This window comes from Callospermophilus lateralis, chromosome 11 (genome assembly GCF_048772815.1).
Source record: "Callospermophilus lateralis isolate mCalLat2 chromosome 11, mCalLat2.hap1, whole genome shotgun sequence".
NCBI classification, from domain to species: Eukaryota; Metazoa; Chordata; class Mammalia; order Rodentia; family Sciuridae; genus Callospermophilus; species Callospermophilus lateralis.
Window position 1 is genome coordinate 10,859,041 of NC_135315.1, and position 14,616 is coordinate 10,873,656.

A 14,616-nucleotide genomic window follows, 5' to 3' on the forward strand; every position below is an offset into this window, starting at 1 on the left:
AAAAAAAAATGTGGCATTTATACACCATGGAGTATTACGCAGCACTATAAAATGACAAAATCATGGAATTTGCAGGGAAATGGATGGCACTAGAGCAGATTATGCTTAGTGAAGCTAGCCAATCCCTAAAAAACAAATACCAATGTCTTCTTTGATATAATGAGAGCAACTAAGAACAGAGCAGGGAGGAAGAGCAGGAAGAAAAGATTAACATTAAACGGAGACATGAGGTGGGAGGGAAAAGGAGAGAAAAGGGAAATTGCATGGAAATGGAGGGAGACCCTCATTGTTATACAAAATTACATATAAGAGGTTGTGAGGGGAATTGGAAAATAAACAAGGAGAGAAATGAATTACAGTAGATGGGGTAGAGGGAGAAGATGGGAGGGGAGGGGAGGGGGATAGTAGAGGATAGGAAAGGTAGCAGAATAAAACAGTTACTAATAGGGTATTATGTAAAAATGTGGATGTGTAACCGATGTGATTCTGCAATCTGTATTTGGGGTAAAAATTGGAGTTTATAACCCACTTGAATCTAATGTATGAAATATGATATGTCAAGAGCTTTGTAATATTTTGAACAACCAATAAAAAAGATAAAAAATAAAAATAAAATAACTCAGATTAAAATAAATAAATAAATAAAATAAAATTTTACATGTGTGACCTTCTTCACAACCCAGGAGACCTTTAACACACCTCTATCTCCTTTGTTTTTTTTTTTTTTTTTGCCAGTTTTCAATGTAAAAAACATATTTTTTCACTGTTGACTATTTTTTAAATTAGAACTAATTTTTAAGGAGAAGAATATATGCAGAATATTATGGTTTTAACTGTTGTAAATTTTTAAAAATTATCCCCTTTTTTTCCAGAACATCTCTCAGTTTTCTGATTATTAACATCTGTGGATTGAGAGCCATGTCAAATATTTGAGATTTCCCAATACATGAACTTTGGTTTCCTATTTTGCCATTTATTGTGGCAGGTCAAGAAAAGTTTACAATTCTTTTTGGAGAGATAGACTTTGAAATGAGAATTTAATACATTTTCGTTTTTTTCTAGTATTCATGCTCAGAAATTCTCCTGAATCTTATAATATTTTTAGTCCTTGGTAGCACATTTACTATTAGTTTGTTCACAAGTCTTACCATTTCTTCAATTGCTGTTAAAAAAATGGAAAACAGAAATTTGTTCCTAATTCTTCATTTGTGCATCTTAGTTCCTCTAAGGCAGAAGTCATTTTTTGTTTTTTTGTATAGCTTTAGTAGAAAAATAAATAAAGGAAAGTAAACAAATTTAAAAAAATTTCAGCTCCAGCATGTTTTGCCCACTTAGTCTGAATTGGTCAAGTTTATAATTGACAGTTATGTTTAACCATCAGTAATGGAGAAAAAAAGAAAAGAAAAGAAAGAAAGATTTCTCATACAAGTGTAACTTTGGTTAGTATATATTTTTTTTACTCTTTTCTTACTCTTTCCTTCATCTTGGTCTCATGATGTCTGATGGACTAGTACAATTTTCCTTATTTACCATTTCTCCCCTATCCCTGGAATTGAAAGACTAGATGAACAAACTAGATGAACAAACATGTTTTATTCTGAACCAATCACCGAATAGTCATTTCCCTGCAGAATAATTGGTTTAGGGGTTAAAAGGAGAGAGAACAAAACAAGTTCATCATGTGCTGCTTGGCTTGACTACACCCCTCTGTAGAAGCCAATCTGAGTAAGAACTGCTAGGAGTAGCCACCTACTTAGGTAATAAATGTAGCAGCAGCAATACATTTTAAAGTTTTCATTGTTACACTAGGTAAAAGAGAACTGTGATTTGCCATTTCCAGAGGAGTTTTTCTAATTTTCCTGACAGTAAGTAAAGCTTTTTTTTTTTCCTGTAGTATGCCAAATATATGGGTGGACACTGTTAAAATCATAATATTTAGATGTTTTCATGTTGAAGACTTAATGACTAAATTTTTTCTATTTTTTTCCCAAACAACTTTTATCCTGTAAATATAACAGTAAAATATAGGAAAATAGCAAAATTTACTTCTGTTTTCACTAACAGAGAATTGCATAAATATTTTGATATGCAAATCTGAAAGAATAATTAAATTTGGAGATTATAAAAAACTGAAAAACAAAAATGACTTCTGTTTGTTTGAGAACACTCTGGTAAAATTCCTTTCCCATATAATTCATTCTTTCCTTCTTCTTCTTTTTAAAACTTGTTTCACAGTTTGTTTCCTGAATTATTCAGCGACTAACCTGAGAAATTTAAAGGAAATTGTTTTATTCTTCCTGTGTCTCAGAATCCAATTTTATGCACTTTGAGTCCTGATAGTGATCCCACAGCCTAATTTTTTTTTGTTAAAAGTTGTCCACTGCAATCTGAAGGTAAATACTACAAGAAAATATTTCACTGGGGTCATAAATAATGAATGTTACTTATTATTCACATGAACTGAAGTAATCTGAATTTTGACATTAATTTGATTAGCTTTGAGATTTTCATTAAAGTGCAAGGAGCAAGAAATGACTATTAATAGGAAGAGATATAATTTAATTATTCACATTATTTAATTCTGCTATGAAAGGTCAAAAAAGTGAAGTTATAGGTTCTAAACTCAAATGATAGTTTTTCTAGAAAGTATAGAATTCTGTTGCTGAAAAATGTGAAAACAAATCATTCTACCTCTCCACCATCTCTCACTCCCCCAGATAAAGTGCATATATGTGAGGTGAATCTTTAGTCATGAATTATTGCAATACAATTTTAAATCTTTTTTAAATAATTTTTAGAAGTAGTAAATATTTTATTCAAAAATATAATCATGATTTTTCTTAGTATGCTTATTTTTTCTGATTTATTTCTCTTTGTTTATTTAATGAAGAGGCAAAATGAGAATAAGACAGATAAATGTATATCAGCAAACTCAAGCTCTTCTGTGTAAGAATTTTCTTAAGAAATGGAGGATGAAAAGAGAGAGTGCATTGGTATGTAAGACAGTTTGTCTCCTTCTCCAGTTTTATTTTGTTGCTTAATGATTTCAAATGTTACGCTTTAGATAACAGACCAGATATATTGGTTTTTGAGGTTGTCTCTAGTTGTATTTGTTTAATTGAGAAATGCATAACAGTCCTTGAAAAATAACCTATATTTGTAAAGAGTAACAGTACTACTCATATTTTTAAAGAGAAATTCAGTGTACTTTTAATTAAATGGTAAATTGTATGAATAGTTAAAGCTACCGTGTTATCCACTTAGAACCAAGAAATTGAAATAAAATTGGCCTAGCATAAATTGAGAAATGTTAATTTTATACTCTCATATTTAAGACTGTTAATTTTCTACCTAAAGATTATTTCTGAGAATTTTCAAGTCACACCACTGTGGGTTTGCATCAGGCAGCAGGCTAACTGCAGGTAACTAGCCCAGATCTCAGTGGCTTAACAAAGAAAAGATATGTTTCTCTCTTGTTGTAATCTGAAGGTTGTAGTGGAGAAGTAGGTTGAGTAGATGGTGCAATTTCTCTACACAGTCATTCAGAGACCCAGGCTTCTTCTACTAGAGACTGGTCATCTTGCCAGGGCTTATAGACCTTCATGGAATCCTCTGCATCCAGTCAGTAGATGAGAAAAAGGAAGACTTGATATAGAGTATGGAAGGTTATGTGAGGGTTCCCAAGCCAGGCTTGGAAGTAGCATGTTATCACTTCTATCCACATCCTACTGGTCAGAACTCAAACGTTTGGTCTCACTTAATTTTAGGAGGCAGGGAACCTAGTCTAGCATGATATTAAAGGACGAAGAGGTTTTTGACATTGTGGATTCACTAGAGAGACTTTAACACTCAGTTCCTTCTTATTTCCTTTAGTTTTTGATATAAGGATATCATAACTGAGAAAACATTGCTATTTGCCCCATGGAACCCTCTCTGGAATACCCCATGGAATCTTGAATTGGCTGCCTAGGAGTTCAGAGATTAGCACTCAATTAGGTGTCCTGTTAGTTTCAAATGGCTTCTGAAGTAGTTCATGAATTAGTGCAAAAGTTTAGTTCTAGCATCTGAGAAGGATATATGTGGATATTAACTTAATATTTATCTTTTATTGGGTTTTCCTTGCTTTGAAGAGTGGAGAATGGAGAGAGGCCAGCTATATGGGAAAACTGAAATTTGTCATCAACAGTTCTTTGATATTGATTGACTTTAAAGGAAAATGATCTAAGCTCATCTCTTTCCTCCTCCTCCTCCTCCTTCTTCTTTTTGTCAAATATTTTATAGGAATGGGGCCTCCCAATACTGCTAGGACTGTATTTGGGTCTGCTTTCAGGAGTCAGAGAAAATGAACAGTTACCTGAGATACCTCCTCAAGATCTGGGAAGGATAGACAAATTTAATATCTCTTCTATAATAATTGTGTATATGCCAATCTCTAATATAACCCAGAAGATAATGAATACAACAGCATTTGCTCCCTTAATGAAAGGTAGGTGTATTAATTACAAGAAAGCATTACTGATATCAGTACATAATTTTTGAAAAGATGCATACATGTTAATTTGAGGTTGCAATGATATATTCTGCTAACAATTTCAGCATCAAGATAGCATACAATTTTGTTAGGTTGTTTTGGTGGGGGGGCAGTCAGAACAATTAGCTTTGATGAGAGTTAGATTTAGGGAGGCCCACATTCCTACTGGAAAGTAATGAAACATCAGATTTATAATTTCATATTTCCAGAGTAATAAATGGGAGAAATATAACCATTGGTAAATATTTATGGTTTTAACATGGAAATACAATGATTAATATGTATTGCTCATAAACAAAAAACTCAGTAAAAGATTAGATATTAGTTATATAACAGTAATCTCATAACTATGATTTGAAGATTGCTTTTTTCTACACATAGTATAATCAGAAGGTTGTTCTTTTCTGAATATAGTTCAACTCATAAACATCTTTAGAGGTCTTCATTTTAAATTATGTCTTTTTATAACCAAGATGAACAAACTGTATATTTTATTTATGAGCAAGCAGGTTTGAATCTATTTACTCTTTTTTAAAATTTAAAATTTTTTATTTTTATTTATATATGACAGCAGAATGCATTACAATCCTTATTACGAATATACAGCACAATTTTTCATATTTCTGGTTGTATACAAAGTACATTCACACCAATTCATGTACTTTGGATAATGATCATCACATTCCACCATCATTTCTAACTCCATGCCCCCTCCCTTCCCCTCCAACCCCTCTGCTCTATCTAGAGTTCATCTATTCCTCCTATGCTCCCTCTGCCTATACCACTATGAATCAGCCTCCTTATGTCAAAGAAAACATTCGGTATTTGGTTTTTCAGGATTGGCTAACTTCACTTTGCATTATCTTCTCTAACTACATCCATTTACCTGCAAATGGATTTCATTCTCTTTTATTGCTGAGTAATATTCTATTGTGTGTGTGTATGTGTGTGTGTGTGTGTATATATATGTATATAAATAATATATATATGTATATATATATATATATGTATGTATATAAATAAATAAACTGGCTCCACAGTTTAGCTATTTTGAATTGTGCTGCTATAAACATTGATGTGGCTGTGTCCCTGTAGTATACTGCTTTTAAGTCCTTTGGGTATAGACTGAGGAGAGGGATAGCTGGTTCAAATTGTGGTTCCTTTCTCAATTTTCCAAGAAATCTCCATACTGATTTTCGTATTGGCTGCACCAATTTGCAGTTCCACTAGCAGTGTATGAGTGTACCTTTTTCCCCACATCCTCGCCAACACTTATTGTTGTTTGTCTTCATAATAGCTGCCATTTTGACTGGAGTGAGATGAAATCTTAGAATGGTTTTGATTTGCATTTCTCTAATTGCTAGCGATGATGAACATTTTTTTAATATATTTGTTGATTGATTGTATATCATATTCTGAGAAGTATCTTTAATACTTAATTTCTAACAAGTGAAGCTTCTGGTTGTTATAAATAGAGTTGTTTGTTATCTTGGTTTCTGCATAGGACAAAGGTCGTACAATTTCTTTTCTTTAGTGAATCTGGAATCTGGAATACTCAGCTGTAGAGTGACTACAATTGCCTCTAAGTTTTCATAACTTCATTGTATAATGTTGACTAATCCCACCATAATTTTTTTTTTGTATACATAAAACTTTCCCTGATGCCTGTCATTTAAAAAAAGAAAACACTTCATTCTCATGTATGTCTCCTGATTCTGGAATCTAAAGAATTAAAATAAAAATGTTCACTTGACTTTTATTTCAAGTTTGATTTAAATGGAAAATAATATTAGTGTTGAGACTAATAAAAACATGTGAAGACAGTTGAATATTTTGTGTTGAGGAAACTCAATTACAATTTTTTATGTCTATTTTTACCTTATAATTTGCAGGAACAAGAATCATTGGGGTACCAGATAAAAAAGACATGGATGAAGTACTTTTTGAGTATTTCCCACATGCGATGGGAATCATCTTTAGTGACACTTTCTCTTACAAGTTAAAAATTTTTCGAGGATATGATGTTCCATTTTTGAGAGACGATTTAACAGGTGACTTTTCATATAAAATTTAATTATGTCTGTCTTCATGTTTTCAACATAGGAACAGGTGGGGATGGGCAATATAGATTTTTTCAATGGCACAGGAGAAAATAGAATAACATTTATTGTTGAACTTATTCCAAGAAAAACTAGATAAACTAGCCTCTCACTAGAAGCTGATTCTAAAAAAAAAACCTTGTAGAATAATTCAACATATATCTATTGAGCATGCATGTGTATGACTGGAAGGACGCAGGTGTGATCAAGACTGACAGGTCTGCTGCTGGGTCCAATGACAGGTGAAAGTCCAATTTATCAGGAAAGTCAGATGTTGAAGAATTAAGGACAAGTGCAAGGAAAGGTTCTTGTGGGGACTTAGACTGGTATTCCTGGTGAACTGTGGAATTAGGGAAAGGATGTTTAAACCAAGACCAGAAGGCATTGCTTTCAGGGAACAGAAAGAGGAAAGGCAAATGGGAAAGACCTGAAGGGAGAAAGGGGATCTCTTATTAGATCTCGAAGATACTGAAGACGAGTATGATGGGCAGAGGAAGCTGGAGTGACTCAGGTTGGATCTTCTGACATCTCATAGACCTCAAGCATTGGATAGCCCTTGAGGTGCTTCAGTCGAGGCAAGGAAGGTTGTGATTAGGTTTCCAAGACTAAGACAGCATTCCTGATGCAGCCAGAGAATAGATTGTAAAGGACTCAGGGAGAATGTAATGAATCCTGACAGTGAGCTGACAGGTGGCTGAGCTGATGCTGGAGGCAGCTGAAAGGGAGAGAGGGCAAAAAATTAGAAGACCCTCTAGGAAGCAGAAGCAATGGGACTAGTAGAATCAGTTCTTTCCTACTCATGCTAATTGGGACAGGGGATGGGAGAAAAATCATACCCACCACAAAGTATGACAAAGCCAGGTTATAAGATAAATTACTCAAGAGCTATTTTATATATCTTATATATAGCTATCAGGAAAGACCTGTTTGATGAAGTTACTTGAGAGAGGAGTTCAGGATAAAGGAGTGAGCCATACGTCTATCTAAAAGGAGAACATTTGAGTGCAAAGAAAGTTGTAGGGCTCGGGTGTTTTTAATATTTTGAGAAATAGCATGGAACACAGTGTTTACTTTTATTTACTTTTTGTTTTCTAATATCTTCTATGAATCTGTGGTCTTCATGAATAAAGTTACCTTTTTAAACTTTCATGTGCTTCTTTCTTCTGTGTAGTTAAATATTCTGACTGGCAAAGTCTCCCCTGTATTGTCTTCTCTTAGATTCTTGCTTCTTAGTGTCCAACTGTCTTTGTCCCATACTGATGGTTATTCTTTTCTTTGAGCTTACAGATCATTGTTGGGAAATATATGGTGAATATTCATGTGTATTGTCCAAATACTGGGAAAGAGGATTTGTGACTTTGCAGACTATCATTAATGCTGCTATTATAGAAGTAAGTACCCACCTGAGAAGGTCTAATGTTCAATGTAAACTAATCCCAAGGGTATCATGATTGTTGTGAAAGTTGATGCTTTTAGTCCATTTATGCTGTGATTTATCAACTACCTGAGACTGAGTGATTTTAAAAGAACAGAAATTTGTTTTTCACAGTTCTGGAACCTGTAAAATGCTACATCTAGGTGCTAGAAAACTGAGAGTCTATGTTCCTCACAGATGTCACCATCTAATTGTCCTCACATGGTGAAAGAGCAGAAGGGCAGAAAGGGCCTTAGTTGGTTCCCCACAGCCCTTGATAAGGCACTAATTCATCCATGAGGGTAGTACCACTTTCATGAGGATAGTTATCTAATCACTTACCCCAAAGTCCTACCCCTTATATCACCACAGTGATGAAGTTGCAATGTGAATTTATAGAAAGGTCCCATTCAAACCAAAGCAGTGATGTATACTCAGGTTTCATATGTTTATATAATGAAGCAGATGTTCAGACAAGAGAACACTGCCTATTTTCAGACTTGTTTTTTGGTACTAGGGATTGGTACCTAAGGGTGCTTAACCACTGAGCAACATCCCTAGACCTTTCCATTTTTTTTTTCTTTTGAGACAGTGTCTCCCTATGTTGCAGACACTGGCTTTAATTCAAGCTTCTCCTGTCTGAGCTTCCAGAGTATTTTCAAACTTTTAGTTTTTTAGTAGTTCTAAAATCACAGTAAACTGCAGGAATTTACAGAGAGGTCCATTTTACTAGTCACTCATTTTCCCCTAATGTAAAAATCTTATATAGTAACAGTAGAATATTGAAATTGTTATAAGTACAAACTGCAACACTGATGCTGATTTCACCAATTTTGTTCCTTAAATAATGATTCATATTTGTTTAAATCCTTCTTTAGGTCACAACAAATCACTCTGTGATAGATGAGTTGATGTCAGTCACTGCCATAAATATGAAGACATTACCCTTTATTTCTAAAAACATTTTTCAAAGTGAGATGTTCATTTTATACTGTTTGCTTTATTTTTCCCCATTTATATATTTTGTATCACACAATGTTACAAAAGAGAGGAAAAGGAGTAAGGAACTGATGAAAATGATGGGTCTACATGATTCAGCTTTCTGGTGAGTGATAAATTCAAGTAGTTCCAGTTAATAAATGGAAACTCTGAAGCAAAAAAAAAAATGTTATTGCTTCAAAATACCATTGTTTAATCTTGATACAGTAACTACATTATCTTTTGCTCTGACTTGTTGATTTAGTCTTTGTTAAATTTTGTCATGGAAAATAATGATTACAATTTGCTGAGCAATTTTTTCTATGCCATGAATATCTTAAGGTAACTCTGTGATAGAAGAACTCCCTTCTAGTTTGTAAATAAGGAGAGTTAAAATGAAAAAGGGTTGCCCAACTACAGGTACATATTGAGCGTGTGACTTTCCCAAAGTGTCCTGAAGACGCCTCTCCTAATTGATCTACCCACAACTATCAGCTGATTTCTCCCTGCTTCCTCATGTTGAAGATGAAAGTGTGGTCCTATAAAGGCTAAATTATGTTCAGAGACTGGGCCCCAAGCATATATTTTTTGGAGCAAGGAAATATCATATGTTGTTAAATGAAGTAGCATATGGAATGTGCCCAGGAAATACAACACCTACACTGACATGTAGGAGGGGCCTCATAAGAGCATTTGCTTCATATAGTAGTATTTATATCTTGCCCCATTCCACACATAATTTAAATTTTGAAATATATGTTCGAATATAAACACATATATGCATATACATATCTGAATGTATATACTTATGTATTTATATCATAGTGAAACAAATAATTACATAGAAACAAAGATAGGTAAAACATTAATAGAGGGGCTGGGGATGTGGCTCAAGCGGTAGCACGCTCACCTGGGATGCGTGGGCCACTGGCTTCGATCCTCAGCACCACATAAAAATAAAATAAGGATGTTGTGTCCACCAAAAGGTAAAAAAAAAAAAAAAAAGTAAATAATTCTCTCTCAAAAAAAAAAAAACATTAATAGAAGAGATTAGTAGATAGAAGTGAAAATCATGCAAGCTCTACATTCCCAAAAAGTCAAAACACAATTTTGCAAGACTTCAGTGACAAAATTCATACTGCCTAGAAAAAGGAGAAAAGGAAAAATAATGTATTAACTTTACCCCAAAGAAAATATAAACATATTTTTTGAATCTCTATATGGTCCTCATATCAAGGAAATATTCTTTATACATATGGAACTACTTGGAATGGATGAAAATCATTATTTGAACAATCCTTTAAAGGCCATAATTCCCTGAAATTAAATGAAGGTGTAAGAGATTTTTATTATCTATAAAATATATTTACTAACAGTTATTTTTAATTCTAATATGAATGAATTGTGAAATAGAAAAAGAGGAAATCATGTCTTAAGACAGAGAAAATACTTTTTTTGTAGTGAAACATTTAGAAATAGAAATAGCCAATCATAAAATCTGTTAGGTGGAAGAGAGAGGTAACTCATATAAAAGGGGTTAATACCTACTTTAAGTCCAGGGCATGTCTTATGGAACAGAATGACAGTAGTCACCTGAGATCAGGTAGGTGCCAGTCAATCCAATATTAAAGTAAGAAAAGTATTACACATGTAGGTGTGAATTCATTCTCGGGATGATTTCTTGGTATGCATCCACCTAAAATTTAGCAAAATAAATCTCTCTCTCTCTCTCTCTCTCTCTCTCTCTCTCTCTATATATATATATATATATATATATATATATATATATATCCTTAAAACAAAGACAGAAAAAGATTCTGAAATATTTCTACTAAGTTCCAAATATGTCTATTTGAAACAAATTGTATAACACTCTTTTACTCATGTCATAAATGTGAAAAGTAATCACTATTTATTCTTTAATATGATCTCTAAATTGCTTTATTTTCAGCATGAGGGTTTTTGTAGTTTTATATCTCTCCCAAGATTCCTTTCTTCACTCCTATAACTGGTTCTATTTTTAGGTAATATTATAATCTCTTTCACTTGTAATTCTCCTACATTGTGGTTTTTCAATTCCTACTTAAAGTAGTTCCCTTCTGTACTCAGGAAGTGGATTCTGAAGAATATGTTATGCTTTTCAAAATTGCTGATGCTTCTCGCACAGGCTGAATCATTGTAATGATGTGAAATTTAAAAAGTCAAGTGAATCATAAATCTAGTATATACATGTTCTACTGAGACATATTGAATCAAGGTCCTGGTTTTAATATTTTTTTATATTCTTCAGTTGTTATATTCGTAATTATGCAGTTTTAAGTAGAGGGACAAACTCTGGAGAGAGAGAGTGCTACATATGCGCCTTGATACTGGTTTTACTTTGTGGCCCTGAATAAGGCCACTAACTAATAAAAGGATTGCAGCTTTATTATTTATAAAATAAGGCCCTTGGGATAAGGCACACTGTAGTCTTTCTAGATCTAAAATCTGATACCGTGTCTAATATATGCTCATAAAAATGAGAACACGGGCATACCCAAAGCAGCATGCAAATGTAAAGGTATACCATAATTCATGTCAGTTGCAGTAAAGAAATCATGAGTATGAATAGGAAGAACACATGGGATTAGTGAAGTTATGGATTTCAACTATTAAAGAGAGTGGACGTGCTACCTGTGGAGACCCTTAATAATTGTCATATATCCCTGATGTTAGACTTGAGTTATTTGACCAGCATCTGTTAAGTTTCCTTCCAAATCTACAATTAGGACAATTTGATAATATCTAATAAAGCTGAAGATACCAAATGCTTATTTTTTTTAATTCAACAACTTCATCTTAGAGATGTTCTTATGCATTTTCCCAGAAAAGACAAATTCTTAGCAATGTTGTTGTAGAAAACAAATGGAAGAAATCTAAATGTCCATGGGCAGGAGAAAACTAGGATATATTCAAGCTATAAGCTATTATATAGCAGTGTGTAATATTGTTAATGTCAAATGATGAAGGCAAGTCACAGAAGAATAAATACAGTACTACTTATATTACGTTCATATTATTTATACTGTGCATGCCTATAGAGCTGATGCCTAACTGATAGGCATCAGCAAAGCCATGGTGCTCTATACAGTCTCTTAATTGGTTGTGGCATCCTTTCCCATTGGTTGGGCCTGTGCCAGTATTCAATATCCATTATCTTTCTGTGATAAGGCAATCAAACTATGTGAGAATTATGAACAGTACATTTAGAAAACTGGTTACTTTCATGGGAGAATCATAATCAGGAAATGGATGTGCAGTGAGTTTCTGTCATATTGATATTATAGCTATTAACCTAGGTTACAGGTATAAGGGGAATCATTGTTATTCTTTAGATGACTTTAGATATCCAAAACATTTATTAAGGAAGTTAAAATAATTTAAGTAACTTTTTGTCTTTGCTTAGGTTGTCCTGGGGTTTAATGTATACCGCCTTCATCTTCATCATTTCCATATTCATTACAATTATCATAACATCCACCCAAGTTATACTCATGACTGGCTTTATGGTCATATTTACACTCTTATTCTTATATGGCTTATCTTTGGTAAGTTCATATGTTTATTTACACTGTCTACACTTGAGTTCTTAGCTACAAATAGTGAATATTAGTGTCCCTGTAGGTTAGTACAGTCCCTTCTTTTATGTCCAGTGTGTGTGCCATTGTAGCTATTCCTAGTTATCACTCTCCTAAATTCATTCCATGCTACTCCCTCTTTCTTCTCTGAACAAGAGCCTCTAATTCTTCTACCTGCCAGAATGATTTTTGCAGTAGGTGTGTAGATAGAAACCCTTCCTTAGAATATTAATTCATTTTAATTTTTCCGAGTTTATATTTGTACCATATCCTCAGATCTTTCAGCTTCCGCCCACTTCCTCAGCAACAAAAGTCCACTGAGTAAGGTCAATAAGGATGCCCTTAAAAAAAAAAAAATAGAAGAAGAAGAAGAAGAACAGCAACAACTGTGAGCAGAACAGAATCACTATGCCTTACTATGTTCATTCTCACTGTTAAATATTTTTCTTGATATAGAGATCCTTATACCAGTGGTTCTCAGTGAACTAAATGTCTGCTGTAGCTAAATAAGTATGTTCTCTCTTTCAGCTAGCTCTATCATTCCTGATGAGCGTGCTGTTGCAGAAAGCTGTCCTCACAAATTTGTTTGTGTTTCTCCTCACCCTCTTTTGGGGGTTTGTGGGATTCACTGCCTTCTATAAACAACTTCCTCCATCTGTACAGTGGATTTTGAGTATTTGTAGCCCTTTTGCCTTAAGAGCTGGAATGACTCAGGTAAAAGCATTGCTAATTAATTATTGAACTTTCAAAAGAACTTGATATTTCATGACTGATTATAATTAGCACTATCTTCAACCAAGAGCCTTTAAGTAGTTTTCTATTTTAAAAGTAACTTTGAAAAAGTTCTCTTATCGTTGTACAAATTAGGTGCTTCAGGAGTTTCTCACGTTCTTTTTAAGATCTGTTTCATTTGTTACATTGAAGACATTTTGCTAAACCATAGTGATTTTATAAAAACAAGCACAAGTCCTAATTTAAATTTTTATACTTAGAACATTGTCTTTTAGAAACCAGAGTTTCCTTATAATATTCTTTTAGTCATTATAAAATGGATATTTTTTCTAATTGTTTTATTTGCTTATTTATATATTTGACTAATTAATAGTTATTTAAAAAGCTAGTTAATTCTAGTTCTAATGATAATAATAATAGTAATTCTAATAATTCTGAAAGTATTAGTTCTAACAATTCTTTATACAACTTATATATTCACTAACTTAAAGATATATTATGATTTTTGTTGAAATCTTAGATTCTCCACCTGGATTATAACTTGAATGGAGTAGTTTTCCCTGACCCCTCAGGAGAATCATATACAATGCTAGCAACATTTTCTGTGTTGGCTTTTGATGGTCTTATCTACTTGATGCTGGCACTGTACTTTGACAAAATCTTACCCTGTAAGTAATGGTGGTTTTTTTCTCTGACATCTCCAGTTAATGATCACATCAAATAGTTTTTCTTAAAGTTATGCAAATCTATTTTTAGAAATGAAAAAATTTCTCATCTCAGAGCTAATGTACTCTTTATTTTTACTTCAGAGTTTTAGTTATCCAAAGAAATTTTACATAAAAACAATTATTCTTCTGACTTCCATATAATGTTATAATTACATGATAATGCTAATTATATAACATTATAATTATGTAGTAATGAAATAATGTTAATTTTTCAAGTATCCTTGAAAAGTATTTTCAAAGAGTGGATACTTAGGATTTGTGTCAGAACAAGCAGAAATTTCTTAAAAGTGATTTGGCTTTGGAAATGCTTATTAATAAATATTTGTTTAGCAATATTTTCAACATTATCATGTACTATTCAAATTTACAGAAATATTTACAGATAGTCATATTGTCTTTATCTTGCAAACAACCAAAAAATTTCAGTAAGCCAAGAATACCTGCACACTCACTAGACTCAGAATGCTTTCCCAATACATAAGCTTATTCTTGTATATTCTTTTTGCTTTGACTACAG

The 14,616-nt window shown here is 33.0% G+C and overlaps 1 protein-coding gene across 1 annotated transcript in view; it reads left to right on the forward strand.

The window, feature by feature from the left end:
- The first annotated feature begins 2,340 nt into the window (after positions 1-2,340).
- LOC143410424 (ATP-binding cassette sub-family A member 6-like) overlaps positions 2,341-14,616 on the forward strand; it is a 51,336-nt gene continuing 39,060 nt past the window's right edge. Inside the window, exons 1-9 of the mRNA XM_076871282.1 lie at positions 2,341-2,393; positions 2,891-2,993; positions 4,282-4,486; positions 6,424-6,582; positions 7,918-8,021; positions 8,923-9,149; positions 12,468-12,609; positions 13,168-13,353; positions 13,892-14,039. Of these exons, the coding sequence (XP_076727397.1) occupies positions 2,898-2,993; positions 4,282-4,486; positions 6,424-6,582; positions 7,918-8,021; positions 8,923-9,149; positions 12,468-12,609; positions 13,168-13,353; positions 13,892-14,039 (1,267 nt within the window). The 5' untranslated portion in view covers positions 2,341-2,393; positions 2,891-2,897. The remainder of the gene's footprint in view (positions 2,394-2,890; positions 2,994-4,281; positions 4,487-6,423; positions 6,583-7,917; positions 8,022-8,922; positions 9,150-12,467; positions 12,610-13,167; positions 13,354-13,891; positions 14,040-14,616) is intronic.